The sequence below is a fragment of the Rhinolophus hipposideros genome (assembly GCF_964194185.1).
Source record: "Rhinolophus hipposideros genome assembly, chromosome: 22".
Taxonomy (NCBI): domain Eukaryota; kingdom Metazoa; phylum Chordata; class Mammalia; order Chiroptera; family Rhinolophidae; genus Rhinolophus; species Rhinolophus hipposideros.
The window spans coordinates 24,031,893-24,046,171 of record NC_138068.1 but is presented as its reverse complement, the minus strand read 5'-3'; the positions used below and the strand labels follow the sequence as shown (position 1 = coordinate 24,046,171).

Below are 14,279 nucleotides of genomic sequence, written 5' to 3'. Positions count from 1 at the left end.
AGACCTGCTTGTGTAACACCCCTCCTTAGCCACTAATAGGCTGTGTGACCTTGAGCAAGTCACTCGATCTCTCTGAGTTTCTGTTTCTTCTTTTGGCAAGTGGGGGCAACAATATCAGCCTCCCTTGGTTGGGATGAGGATGAAATGAGCACACACACCTGAAAGTGTTTTATGAGTCGCAGGGTGCTTTGCACTTCTTTGCCCACTATGCTGAAGTCCTACAGACATCTCAGTTTCTCAAGCACACTAAGCTCTTCCTGCCTGAAGTATTGTCACCTGCTCTTCCCACTTTCTAGAATGTTCTTCCCCTGTTCCTTTCCATGGCTGGTTCCTGTACATTCCTCTGTTTCGGCCCAAAATGTCACCTCCTCCAGGAATCCTTCTCTTACCACTCTTCTAGAATAAGTCTTTCCAGCATTTTCTATCTCTGCACTTTTTGGGTTTCCCTGAAGTTATTGAGCCTCAGTTGTAATTGGACTTGTTATCTTATTATTATCTGTTCATATGCTCTCCGAGGCTGGAACCAGGCATGATGCGCAGTAGGTCCACAGGGCCTGACAACACAGGCACCTGTTACAGGCTGTTGAGTGTTAAGTGCATTCCACTATCAGTGTGCAGACAACTGTTCTCTCTCATAGCTGGGCAGGCCTTTATCACTCTGATGGGCCCCTCTCAGAGGACAGCCCCTGGGAATTCGGTGCCTTTCAACTGCACCGCTGGCCCCTTCAGCTCCTGCGATTTCAATGTCACTTGGATGAAGGACAGAGATGAGTATCCAGCCTCAGCTCAGCGCCTGCTGACTGACAACAAAGGCAATTACTCCGTCACCAGTAAGGCATGGGTGACACTGGCCAGCCAAGATGTCTCATCAGAGATCACCTGTGAAGTCACCCACAGGGAGCTGGCAGAGCCCCTGCGTAAGAGCCTGAACCTCTCCCAAGTGCTCCGAGGTGAGTGGGCAGTAGGGTGGAGTGAGGGACAGTTTCCCTGGCAGCAATGGTTTCTGAAGTCTTTCGCCTGAAGCCCCATTTCACTAATGGGAAACCGGAATTCCTCAGTGCCATGGCTGATGAGGACACAGTACAGCCATGAGAGGCACAGTTTCCAGACGCTGACCGTCTGGGTTTCATCCTTTGCACCCATTTACAACTTGTGGGATGTTGGGGAAGTTACGCAACCTCTTTGTGCCTCAGTTTCCTCTTAGAATGGAAATAAAAGTAAGACCTACCTCATAGGCTTCACGTGAGGTTAAATGAGTTATTCCTTATAAAGCACCTAGAACACTGCCCGACACAGACTAAGTTGTTCATGAATGTTTCTTCTTACTATTATCTAGCCCAATTTTCCATTCTAACCATTTTTTGTTCTACTACTATCATTGTATTAATAAATATTATTATAATAACTATCATTAGATAGAATAAATATTATTATTTATTAACTTTAAATATTTATTATTCATTCGGTAAATGACTATTTACTATGGGCCAGGCACTATTCTAGGTGCTGAGGATACAGCTATGAATAAAATTAGTCTCTATCCTCAGGGGCGTTGTATTTGAGTGATTTCATGATACAAAACATTTCAAACATACAGAAAATAATATGCCAGGCACCCATGGTCCCCTACCCACATTGAATAAATATTAACGTTTGGCTCCACTTGCCTTACATGGAGCATACAGGAAAAATTTATTTCTCAAAAAAAAAAGAAAGTAACTGATGAGAGAGTGAGAGATCTTCTCGTGGCTGGTTCGTAGGAGAGAAACACATAGAGGCCAGGCAGGCAGGCCTAATTTTACCAGATGCTTCCTTCTCTCCTCTGTCTAGTTGTCCCCACTGTGAAGATCACCACCAACCCTCCTGCGGGGAACTTCCCTGGGCCTCAGAGAGTGAATCTCACTTGCCACGCGAGCCACTTCTACCCCTCCCACCTGCACCTCATCTGGATGGAAAACGGGCACAAGATCCAGACCCGGGTGCCCCCCCAGGTCACAAGAAACCCAGATGGGACATACTCTCTGGAGCACACGTGGCAGGCCGAGGCCAACCTGGCTGGGAGGCACTTTGCCTGCTGGGTGCTGCATGATGAACAGCCCGCCGTCTGGACCAACATCACCCTGTGGGCTCAGGCTCCCAGGCTGAAGAAAGGTGGGTGTCACCTGTCGCCCAGCCCCTCTGGGCAGCATGGATGGGAGGGTCCTGTGTGAAAACACGGGACATCTGCCTGGGGTGCAGACAGTCGAAGGTGAGGGACTCAGAGTAGCATTGGATGAGGATAAAGGAGGGGACCACACCTTGGGCTGGCGATAGAACTCTCAGGCATTCACCCCTAAATTCAACTCCTTTCTCCCTCTCCCTTACCAGAAAGAAGGAGTGGGACTTTCCCACCCCAATTCTATGCGTTCTTCAGGTTAAAAGTTCTCTGCTTTAACACTTGACTGCAGAAAACGGTCAATTATGGATTCCTGGATGCCAAAGTCCCTTCTAGGAAGGATTTTAATCAAGACTGGTTTGGTTGGTAGTTTCTGGAAGTCAATTTTAATGTGAGGCCAGGAATCTTGACTCAGATGGGAAACAGGGTGGGTGCAAATGTGAGATTCTCATTCTCTCTACTACTCAGTTTGCTTTCTCTTTCTCCTTTCTCTGACTTTTTTCTCCTCTCTCCTCATTCTCTTCCTCTTCCCCTCCCTCCTCCCATGCCCCTTCTCCTTTTTCTGCTCCTCATCTTCCTCCTTCTCAACCCTCCCACCCTAACCCTCTTTATTCCTCGGTATCGATCTCAGCCTTTGTGTCCACAGATGATTTTGTCCACTAGGGAGAGCTGCCCGCTAGCTGTTCAGACCCAGAGAAGCGAGCTGTTTTCTTGGCCCAGTTTGGAAGGATAGATGAACCGGAGGGGATGGGCAGAGGAATAGAGAGTGGAGAGAAGGGAGGATTATGATTGGCCAGGCCTGGGCCAGGCAGGGCTAAGCCGGAGTGGGCACTGACAGCTCTCCCGAACTACGAGGAGTGGCGACGGACAGCTCCTTCCCGGAAGTATGAGCATCTGTGCCTGCGTGTGTGTATTATAGCCCAGCCACTACAGAGAAAGGGTGGACGGGATGCAGAGCTGGCAACACAACATATCATCACAATAGGGGCTTTGACTCGGCACTCTATCTCTCCCGGAGAGCATTGGCCTTTATCTGCCTGCTGTAAGAATCCTTAGGAGGAATGATCCCCTTCACCATTCAATTTCTCCGTGCACTTTTGTTGTTGTTGTGCAGCAGAAATAAGAACCCAGCAAGATATATAGATGTGGGTGAAAAACCTCCAAACTGGGCCTTTCTGATCAGAAGCAAGTTACATATTTTATTTGTTGACTCACTTCTTTATTGACTCTGAGTTTTTTCCTGTTTTAGTTTTCTCCTTCACCTGCATGCAATATAAAGCTGGCCCACAGCTGCAAGGTTACTCCCCTGAGAATATCACTTTGCTTCTACCACTCCCCCGTGCGGCGGTTCCCAGCATTCTGTGGTTTACAGCAAGGAAGGGCAACTTCTTTTCCTGGCATTTGGTGTAACATACCTCTGCAGCTACACCTTCTCAGTCTGGCCCATAAAACCCTGCCTGAGCACTGCCCCTCATACACTCCTAGCTCTGTTTTATTAATTTACTCCCAGCTCTAATTTATTAATTAGCTCTGTGCCTCTGTTCGTTTGGCTGACACCTGCAGAGCACCCACTGGGCACTAGGTGTCCCCACATACCTTCTGTGACAAAAGGCAGCAGCCGGGCCAAGGTCTCAGGCATCTCAGGCATCTCGGAGCTAAAATTAGAAGGTAGGATTGTGTCTTCAGAAATTCAATGTGCTTTTCTGTATTTTTCTCTTACATCCTGCCTGAGAATACACACCTTAGTGTTATCTCAAGTCTCTTCTCAAGTCAACTTTGAATACTCTATTTCTGATATTTATTTCTTCTTGAATGGTCATATTAGCCCACCTCATTCAGTTCTCACAACAGGCACTTAACCTACCGGGCCTCCTGCAAGGGCCTGATGGGGAGTTATCAGTTTACTCCTCTCCTCCACGACGAGACCCTCAACTCTTGAAGCAGACACTGGCTCTTATGTTTGGAGGTGGCCAAGTTTGGAGTTCAGCAGATCAGTGTCACATCACAGGGCTGCCACTGATTATCTGTGACCTCAGTCAAAGCACTGCCCTTCCTGAGCTCAGTTTCCTCATCCGTACAAATGTCCACCTCAGGGGGATTTGCTTCTTGACCCGTGCTTGGCAGCCGGACTATGGGGTACGCAGTGGGTGTTCTATCATGCCTGTTTTGCAGTCTCTGTGGTGCCCAGCCCAGACCTTGGGAAAAAAAGTTGGAAAATATTCATGTTTACTGATTAGTATAGGGTCAACTGTGGAGAAGTAGAGCAGCTACGATGTAACAGAAAGAGCCCTTGAATAGTCAGAATTCATTGGTTGGAATGTGGGTTCTGTTCGCTGTGAGGCTCTTGGGTGAGTTACTAACCCTCTCTGAGCCTTTTCTTTCCCTGTTATCATTAGAAATATAATTAATAACAATTTTCAGCTGGTTATTGTGAGTATATGATTATAGACCACTTATAGAGTGATTAATATGTGCCACATATTCTGCACTACTTTACTTAATTTATTAATTAACTCTCAAAATTAAGAACCATCCCCATTTTGCAGATGAGGAAACTGAGGCTTAGAGAGTTGAGTTGCTCAGGCTCACCCAGTAGAGGACCTGGGAATGTAATCTTGGGTTGAATGTGACCCCCAAGCCTGTTCTCCTAACCACTTCTCTGTTGAGTGAAGTGGCTACTTCACCTAGGCACCTGCTTCACCTAGCCACCTGTGAAGTGGCTACTTCTCCTAGCCACCTGCTTTCATATGACCTGGACTTGAGCAGTAAGGCGCTCTTCCCTTCTCAAGACTGAGGGCAGAGCTGAGCAATAGTCACAGCACAGACCCTGGGGGCAGACTGCTTGGCTAAGGATCCCGGCTCTGCCACTGACTATCTGTGGGCCTTGGGCAAGTTACCTAGCCTGTCTGGGCCTCAGTGTCCTCATCTGTGAAATGCTATGGCTGTACTGAGCACTCAGTGAGTTAGGCAAAGCCCATCAGCAGGGTTGTGTGACATGGGTGTGGCCGTGAGGTTTGGGTGAGTCAGGCTCCTTACACACTGTTGGGGTCCCTGTAGTTTTATCATCTGGCTTCTGATACCAGCCAGAAATCCTTTTAGAACATAACCTTTAAATCCTATGGATAAGGAGGCATTGAGGCTTCTTGACTGAGACACTGGGATTTGGGCACCTTCGTGCTTTCTCACAGGAGGGGTGTCTCCTTACAGGTAGAAGCATCTACTCTCACGTCTTGCAAGGTCCCCTTCAGCGATCTGAGCCGGGCACAAGCATCCAACTGACGTACATGTCCTCCTGGTTCCCCACACAGCATGTCATGGTGACATGGCATAAAAACAACCACACACTGCTGAAGTCCCTGCCCACTGTCCATCTCAGTGGAGATACCTACAATGTGACAAGCAGTGTGCTCGTCCCACTGCAGGCTGACGATGTGTTCTCCTATGTCCTCTGCCACGTCCAGCACAAGGCAACCGTGCTTTTCCAGCGAATCATTCGCCTGGACCAGTACCTCCGTGGTAAGGAGTTTCTCTTTGTTCAGCTGGGTTAGTTGGGCTGTGGCTATCTCAGTTTCCTCATCTGAAAAATGGCACATTTCTCACTTGCTTATGGCAAGGATTCAGTGAAATGATACCTGTAAAGTACTAGACACATGCCTTGCCCATATGAACCATGCAGAAGTGGCAATTGTTATTGTTGTTATCATGCATTATTATTACTATTCACATCACCTCTCAGAACTCAGTTTTCTCATCTGTAAAATGGAGACAAAATACCTTCCAGTAATAAATTTAAAAATTTAATTTTATTATTATTTTATACTGAAAGGATGTAAAGGTCCTCGAGACTTCCACATTTAAAGGACTTTATGATGTCTTTTGATCATTACTCATACCTGGGTAAGAGCCTAATTTTTCATCTGATTTTTTTGTTGTTGTTGATTTTGCTGGACAGGTAGTAAATTCAGTGAGGTTATAATATATCATGCCTAGATGGAATCTTAGTGATTATCCCATTATTCATGACAACTCTAAAGCCCAGAAAAGGCAAGCGAGTGGTCCAAGGCTGCACAGCAGTAAGATTAATTCCTTAAATGTATATAGGACTTAAAAGTGTACAAATTATTTTTCTCTTTCTCTTGTGTGCTTAATCATGAAAGTAACCACATTTACATGGATAAAAGTATCGATACCAACGTTGCAAATGAGCAAAACGTTGCAACAGTCAAAAAGCACATCCGTGTGGGTTGATATATTTAACATGTACAACTGTCCTATACTGTTTGTTCCATTCGTGGTTTACAGAAGAAAACTAAGGTTCAAAGAAGTGAAAGCTGCTCCAGGTTGTAAAGCTGGTGAGTGAGAGGGGTTTGACGTGAATTCTGGCTTCTGACTCTGCTACTTACAAGCTGTGGGAGCTCCTGCTAGTTACTTAAATTCTTTCAGCCTCAGTATCTTTGACTATAAAGTAGGAAAAGGATCATTCAGGGAGTCCTCCTGATCTGAGAGTTTATTATATAATTGTCCCTGGAATTAGGACGATTGCGTAGAGAAGCAAAATCCATAGAAAATACAAATATTCACGAACGAATTGATTACTTATAAAACAAGCCCCTACTCAAAATCCCTCCCTGCTCAACACTGCATGCATCTTAGGTTGGGTTTCCTGTCACAGAAATGACTTTGTGGGTGTCTTTATTTGGGTACCCCTGGAAGCAGTGCCTGCAGCCGGAACTTGGGTACAGGTGGAATAAAGGATTGGGAAAGCGAACCAGGGAAGGAGGGACACCCAAGACAGGGGGAGATATTGAACTGGGTGTCCCTGTGGAGGACTGAGGCTTAGTGCCACTGGGGACCCTGTGAAGAACTGTGTAGACTATTCCTCAGGATTGTCCCGTGAAGGAGGGGAGACTCGGATGTGTCTGCATGGGCTGAGTGGCATTTCCTGGTCATGGAGAAATCCTGAGGTCACGAATCAGGAAGGTGTTTTGGGAATTTGAGATGGGAAGTGGCAACACCCAGCACCACTGGCCTGAGATCAGTCAGCTGATGGCGGTGACGTGGAGCCCAGAAACCCTATACTCTGGGGGGCAGATCTTGCCATGATGGAAGTATGGCAAACATCAGATCACACTGGGCACGCAGAATCCACACCCACCGCAACGTGAAATCAGATCTAGCAAAAGTTGTATTTCAAGAAGTTGATGTAAATGAGGTTAAGGAACGGCTGAGGTCATAGGCAACGCCTCTAGGTGGTTAAAGATGGAAGAAGAAGAAAAAACTATGATCCTAACGATTCTGTGGCCACTTCAAAAGAGAACACTTTGATTAAAAGAGGCCCCGAGTGAAAACTGATAGAATACACATATACGTTTTCAAAGTTCTCTGTTAATGATTGTGCTGTGACTGTGAAATTTGAAATGAAGGATTTGTTGATACTATAGGATATTTTGGGGGGAAATTATGCCAACTTCCTCACATTCCCAACACTTGTTCTTTCTAAGAGTTGGTGCAAAGTTTTAATTATAGTCTATATTTAATTTAACATACAAATTAATAAAATTATTTTTATAATTGAAGTGTTTTTCAAGGTGAAGTTTCAACCCATTCCTTTTTGACAATTTCTATGAAATTGGGCCCTGATTTTGCATACGGTCCTTCTAAGTGGCTTTTTGTTTTGTTTTGTTTTCTGACACCACACAGCTTTCTGTGTTTATCTCGTTTGGTCTCGTGAGGATTAAATGAAATAATAGTTCACACTGCCATTCTGTGCATGGAAATGATTATCATCAGCTGGGCTCGGGTCTCACCCTCCCGACACTGCCCGGGACACCGTAGAGCCAGGAGAACTCACTTGTGGCTTGAATGAACCATCTCAGTTTCCCTATCCTTTTATGGGTCCTTGCGGCCCTCTAGAGCCCATGACACTTGCTTGGTGCCACCTTACCCTGAACTGTTCTCCACGGCTACCACTCTAGTTACCAGGCGTTCACCATCCTGGGTCTTCCCTTCTGAGGGGCCTTTTCTTTGCTTGGTATGAATCCCTGCTTCTGTGTTGAATGGGAAAGACTGAGGACAGAAGGTGACTTTCTGGGGATGGTGTCTTACCTTAGCTGCCCCACCGATTAGCATCACCATTGATAGAATTTTATAGATCTAGTTGGGTTGAGTATGGAGAAAGGATATTTTCAGGTCAGATGCCCTTAGTTCCTTCAAACTGCAGGAGTTACTCCCTCTACCTTAGACCAAGAGCTGAAGCCTGTCTTAACTAGCCCTGTGAGAGCTGATCTGACCTTAGACAATTTCATAATTTAACAGTCTTCGAAACAGAGGGTAAGTGACGTGCACAAGGTCATGCAGTTTGCTACAGTGTCAGTGCAGGGACCAGAATCTGGGTCTCCCATCCCTTGGTTTAGTATTAGAACCACAACGTGCTGTGCGCTCATATGAATTGTACTGAAATATTTCACGTTTTATAGTATGTAAAAATCCTCCCTGTTGCCCTCATTATAAATACATTCTATTGCACAGCTGAAAATCTGGTTGAAAAAATTCTCCAAGTCATTATATCAAAATTTAGAGCCAGGAATCTTACATGCTTTATCGCCTTAAACATTGGATGTCAAATAACATAACAGGAAAACATACTGCCTCTGGTACAATCCCAGCCACTTGTGACCTTGTGCAAGTTGTGATAGGCAAGTTACTTAACCTCTCCAAGCCCATGTCCCCCTCTATGTAAAACCACTTTGAGTCATAAGGATTTAGAGTGTATGAATCTTCAAATTTTAGAATTACCAAGTCATAGATGAGCCAACTGATTCATGGGTTCTTAAGTGGAATTCAAATTTCATTTTTTCATGTTTAATGATCATAGAAAATAAAGATGAAGATGGCTTTATCTTTCCCATTCATTCTTCCATCCAAGCACACATTTATGCGTGCATCTACACTCATTTACTTATACACTCATCTGATAGCCAATAGCTAAATACTCCTCTGGGGCAGGCCCTGGGGAGTTGATCCTGTCCTCAGGGAGCTGCCAGGCTCCCACAGTGGACTTCTATAGTAATTACCTGCTTTTTCTGGGCTGTGTCAGTTCCCCCTGCAGTGACAATATCCCAGGCTTTACCTTCCTCGGACTTGGTGGCCATCACCTGCCACGTGCAGAGATTCTACCCACAGAATGTACATCTCACCTGGCTGGAGAACTGCCATAAGTTCAAGGGAGCTGAGCAACCCTCATTCAAGCAGAATAGTGATGGGACCTACACCCTGGAAAGCTTGCAGTTGGTGAATGCGTCATTGCAGGGGTCTGAGCGGGTGCTCACCTGTAAAGTGCAACATGAGGCACAGCCTCCCATCCAGGCCAACCTCATACTGTCCACAGAAGCTCATGCCACATACAAGCCCATGGGGAGCCCAGGTAAGCTCACCTCCACTTCTGGGAGCAGATGGGTCACCTCTGTCTCCTGAGTGAATTCCAGAGTTCATTGGGAGAAGAGGAACTTGGTAATCATTAGCGTCTTGCCCAACTTAAGATTCTGTGAGTCCTTGAACAACCAAAATGATTTCTGGCTGAAGCTGACTTTAGAGCTGGCCGATCTTGAATGAAGGTTCTTTCGTTTCTGAGGACAGAGCAATCTCCCAGCTCAGTCTCCTTGAAAATGTGTTAGTGAGTTCAGCTTAGGACATTCACGTACTGATGATTCTTGATGAGATGGTCTTCAGCAATGCTCTCTTATTAAAACAGTGTTTTGGGGTTATATGGTCAAATGTAACCTTATCAAGTATAAACCATATAAGCAAGTCTGTAATACTCGCTTCAACAACCTTACCCTGGGGACCCAGTGATGTCTGCTCCGATGACAGAGCAGGCTCTTCCATTTAATTCTTGCACAGGTACTTACTCTCTGTGCTTCAGTTTATTCATCTGAAGATGAGTCTAATGTAGGATAGATGAGTCTAATGAAGGTTCCTAACTCATAGAGTCCTTATGAGGAGGAAATGAATTAATATATGTAAATTCTACATATATGTCTACAAACAAATGTCAGCTGCTATTATTTTATTTGAATTCAGACAAAATTATTTTAAAATTTAGTTTACAGTAATTACAGCTTTATAAATTCAGGCAACTGAGTCAATTATCCTCTCAGAGCCTCAGTTTATACATGTATAAAATGGTGTTAATGATACCAGCCTCCTAAGAGTGTATTAAAGATTAAGTGAAATGACCAGAAGGCCTTGAGGACACTGAGCTAATTGTCCAGGTGTGTACCTCTAGAGCCTGGCCCATTGGCCAGTGTGTGGCAGATGTTCCAAATCAATATTTGTTGAGTCAAATTCAAGGTGAGGCTAATATGACAAGATCATCACTTATTTCCAAGAGAAAGCTGAGTGTAGAGAAAAGAACATAGGCTTGGAATCACATAGATTTGGGTGCAATTAATGGTTCTAACCTTCCTGACAACACGACGTCAGAGGAGGTATTTAAACTCACAGATGTCTCCTTCTGTCCATTGGTATTTAGGGCCAGAGATGCCTGCCCTTGTCTTTGTGGCGTTCCTTTTGGGCTTCAAGGTGATGTTGCTGATGAGTTTCACAGTCACTTACATCTGCAGGTGGTGGAAACTGTAACAGGTGAGTCAGGGGCAGGCCTTAGTCTTTAGGAAGGGAGGTCGATGGGCTGGCCAGAGGAGTCCAGGGCACGCCTACAATGTCACATGGGGCCCACAAGGGTTATCCAGCCTCAAGAAAAGGTCATGAACACTTATGTCCTCCAGATGTCCTCTAGAATTCTAAGAGCTTCCAATATGCATGCATTTTGTAATGCCCGGGAGTTTGAAGGTTTTTAAATTAAGTTCCTTGGAACCCTGGAAGTGGGAGTACAAGGTGTAGAGGTGGGCTGAAGGTCAAACCTTTGAGATCCAAACTCCAAAGAGTCCCCCCATAAACTACTATATATTTGAGTATTTATATGATATATCTTTGGAATAAATAAAAATATTGGCAAAATCAATTAATAGATCTTATCTGAGTTGGAGGTGCTGTCTATTGGCAAAGATGGATGTGGGTATAAAAGGGAGTACAGATCTCAGAAAGAGATGTTAGGTGAAGTGAGAAGGAGCTTTGTTTCTGATCTGCCTTATGAACCCAGGACATGAAGAGTGTCTGCCATTTAGTAGGTGTTTAACAACTATTTGTGGAATGAACAAATGAATGGATGATTTTTCCTACAGCTCCAGCCTGTCCTATACTACGTTGCCTCCTGCCCTCTCCAAGAGGCTCAAGTGGAGAAAAGCTGCAAGGACCTGCAGGTTACCCAAGGACCTGCCCTTCACTCTGCCAGCCCCATCTCCACCATGGACATGTTCCCTGCGCACACCCTCCTGATGTTCCTTCTCTCTGATGATAAAGCTGAGTCAAGGATGGACTTTGGTCATGGGGACTCGGGCATGTCTAGACCCTGTGCATTGAGATTCAAACTAGCTCTGCCTCCCACCCAAAAGAGAATCAGGAAGACAAGACAACAAGTTTCCATCTTTCCCTGATCATGAGCAACCCTTGATATTCAGAGCAGATTTTACCCTATCCAGTGCTTTTGCAAGTATGATTTTATTTGAACATATATATATTTGAAATCACTAAGTTAAGTAAGGATTTTTCTATTCTGAAATATTTAATGAATATTAAAAAAATTCATGGAACTACCACTCTATCTTTGCAAAATATTAACATTTTTGCCTTGTCTTCTCTGTTCTTTTTGAAAACACTGTCCTGAATTTGGTGTTATCATTGTCTAGTGTGATTTTATACTTTTACAACATATATGTAAATCCTTAAGCAATATTTAATATTATTTTGCATGCTTTCATTTTTATATAAATGCTATTATACTGTACGCAGCATTCTGTAACTTTATTTTTTATGCTCAACAGTTTGTGTGATATATTCATGTGATATATGTAGCTCCATTTTATTAATTTTCCACTGCTGTCTCATTTTCTATTGTAAGATATACTATAATTTATCGATTCTTTTCATGATGGATAGTGAAGCTTTATCTAATGTTTTGTTAAGTGCAACGTTGCAGGAAATGTTCTTATCTTTGTTTCCTTGGCACAGAGACTCTCCTTGTTCTCTAGTGTGGTCCACAGAGCAGCACTGTGGGTATCACTTGGGAGATTTTCTTACACACAAAAAAAAGGAAGCATTCGATTTTTGAAAAAGTTTTGCTTTTTCCACTTATGCCTTTGATCTAGCTATATTTTCCTGGTGTGTGTGTGTGTGTGTGTGTGTGTGTGTATTATAAGTGGTAGGGATCTTTATCTTCTTCCACAAGGATAAATTATCCAGCACTAAACAATGTGCACTGTCACTTTGGTCATATATCACGTTTCCATAAATATGTGGTTCTTTTTATGAACTCTTGCTCCACTGAGCTACTTGTCTGTCTCTCTGTCAGAACCACCCTGTCTTTATACAGAGAGTTTTATAATAATTGTGATGCTTCTTTTGTACAAATCTTCCCACTTGTTTGTTGTTATTTAATATTGTTGTGCTGTTCTTGGCCCAAATGCATTTTAGAATTACTTCATTAAGTTTCATGAAAAACCCTTCTAGAACTTTATTTGACAGTGCTGAATTTGTATATTAATGCAGACAAATGGATATGTTTTCAGTATTGAGTTTTCCCATTCATAGACATAATATACCACTATTTATTTAGGTTTTATTTTATGACTTCAATTCACAGTTTTACATGTTTTCCCCCCCATAATTTTCTTATACATTTTTAGTTAGAACTATCTTTAACAATTTCTAGTTTATAGAATCTTCTAAATTATAATTACTGCTTTCAGTGAGATTTTTTTTTTAACTACTATTGTAAGATGGTAATTGACTGAGATCGTCACTCATATCCAGCAAGCTTATAAAATTCTTACTAGTGCTAATAGTATGGGCATTCTTTCTATTTGTAATGCTTATAACACTTGATATCTAAAATTATTTCCTACCTTGATCTAAGTAACATAGCACACGATTCAAGGTCAAATAGTCCTATAAGTTCTACGTGTGAAAACTGGAGTCTCCCTAACTGCACACTGTTTTCCACCTCCAAGGGGCAACCATTTTCAACTCTTTTAACTAATTATTTAGATTTTACTGCCGTGTCTCATGCTTCTGTTCATTCCTGATTTCTCACTCTTAGGCATTATTGTTGACTTCCCACGATGGAAGCTGGGGATAGAATGTTCTGTTGCTCCTGACCTCACACCGCACATGCACACTTTCTATTCCCCACCACCCTGATATCATTACATTATAACTTTGGATAACTGAATAGTCGGTGTCTACACTGCAACGACCATGAGATGGGCATTTACAGCTGAATCCTGTAACATTCCCAGCCTTGCTCACATTGATCTCTCACGTGTATGTTTGTGTCACCACCACCATGACCAGGATGCAGAGCAATCCCGTGACCACAAAGGTCTCCCTGCGAGCCCTTTACAGTGACCCCATCCCTCCCGTACCTGACCTCTGCAAATGCCACTCGGCTCTCATTCTGTAGTTTTGAGAATGCGATATAAGTGGAATCATACCGTCTGTTACTTTTGAGATTGACTTTGTTCACTCAACATAATGTGTTCAAGAAACTTACAAGTTGTTCAACATGTAAATAATCCATTGCTTTTTATTGCTGAGCCATAATTCCTTGTATGGAGGCATCACACTTTGTTGAACTGTTCACTTGACTGGAGTGTTTTGGTCGTTTCCAGTTTTTTGCTATTACAAGGAAAGCGGCTATAAACATTCATGCCCAGGTTTTTGTGTCAACGTAAGTTTTCATTTCTCTGAGATACATACCTGTGAGCGCATTTAATGGGTCTTATAACCCACTTCCTCACTGGAAAGAAGAGAGGATACGGTTCTTTTTGTTGGATGCAGGCACATAGAGCTCTGAGGTCCACACTGGACTATGCATTGCACTGTGGTGTACCAGGTCTTTCACTAAGGGGTTGGGACAGACAGTCATTTCAGCAGGAGACCTGGTTCTCCCCAACGCTGAGCCCTGATGAACTCCCTTCCTTCCTCCAGCTGAGTAGCTCTTGGTGAGGAT

The 14,279-nt window shown here is 43.7% G+C and overlaps 1 protein-coding gene across 1 annotated transcript; it reads left to right on the top strand.

Moving 5' to 3' along the window:
• Nucleotides 1-532: 532 nt before the first annotated feature.
• Nucleotides 533-14,265, top strand: LOC308490972 (signal-regulatory protein beta-1-like; the record flags this gene model as incomplete). Its single annotated transcript, XM_081033775.1, has 6 exons — nucleotides 533-539; nucleotides 639-950; nucleotides 1,831-2,151; nucleotides 5,363-5,671; nucleotides 9,252-9,578; nucleotides 14,258-14,265. 6 exons carry the CDS (start codon nucleotides 533-535, stop codon nucleotides 14,263-14,265), a joined length of 1,284 nt encoding a protein of 427 aa, XP_080889901.1.
• Nucleotides 14,266-14,279: the final 14 nt, after the last annotated feature.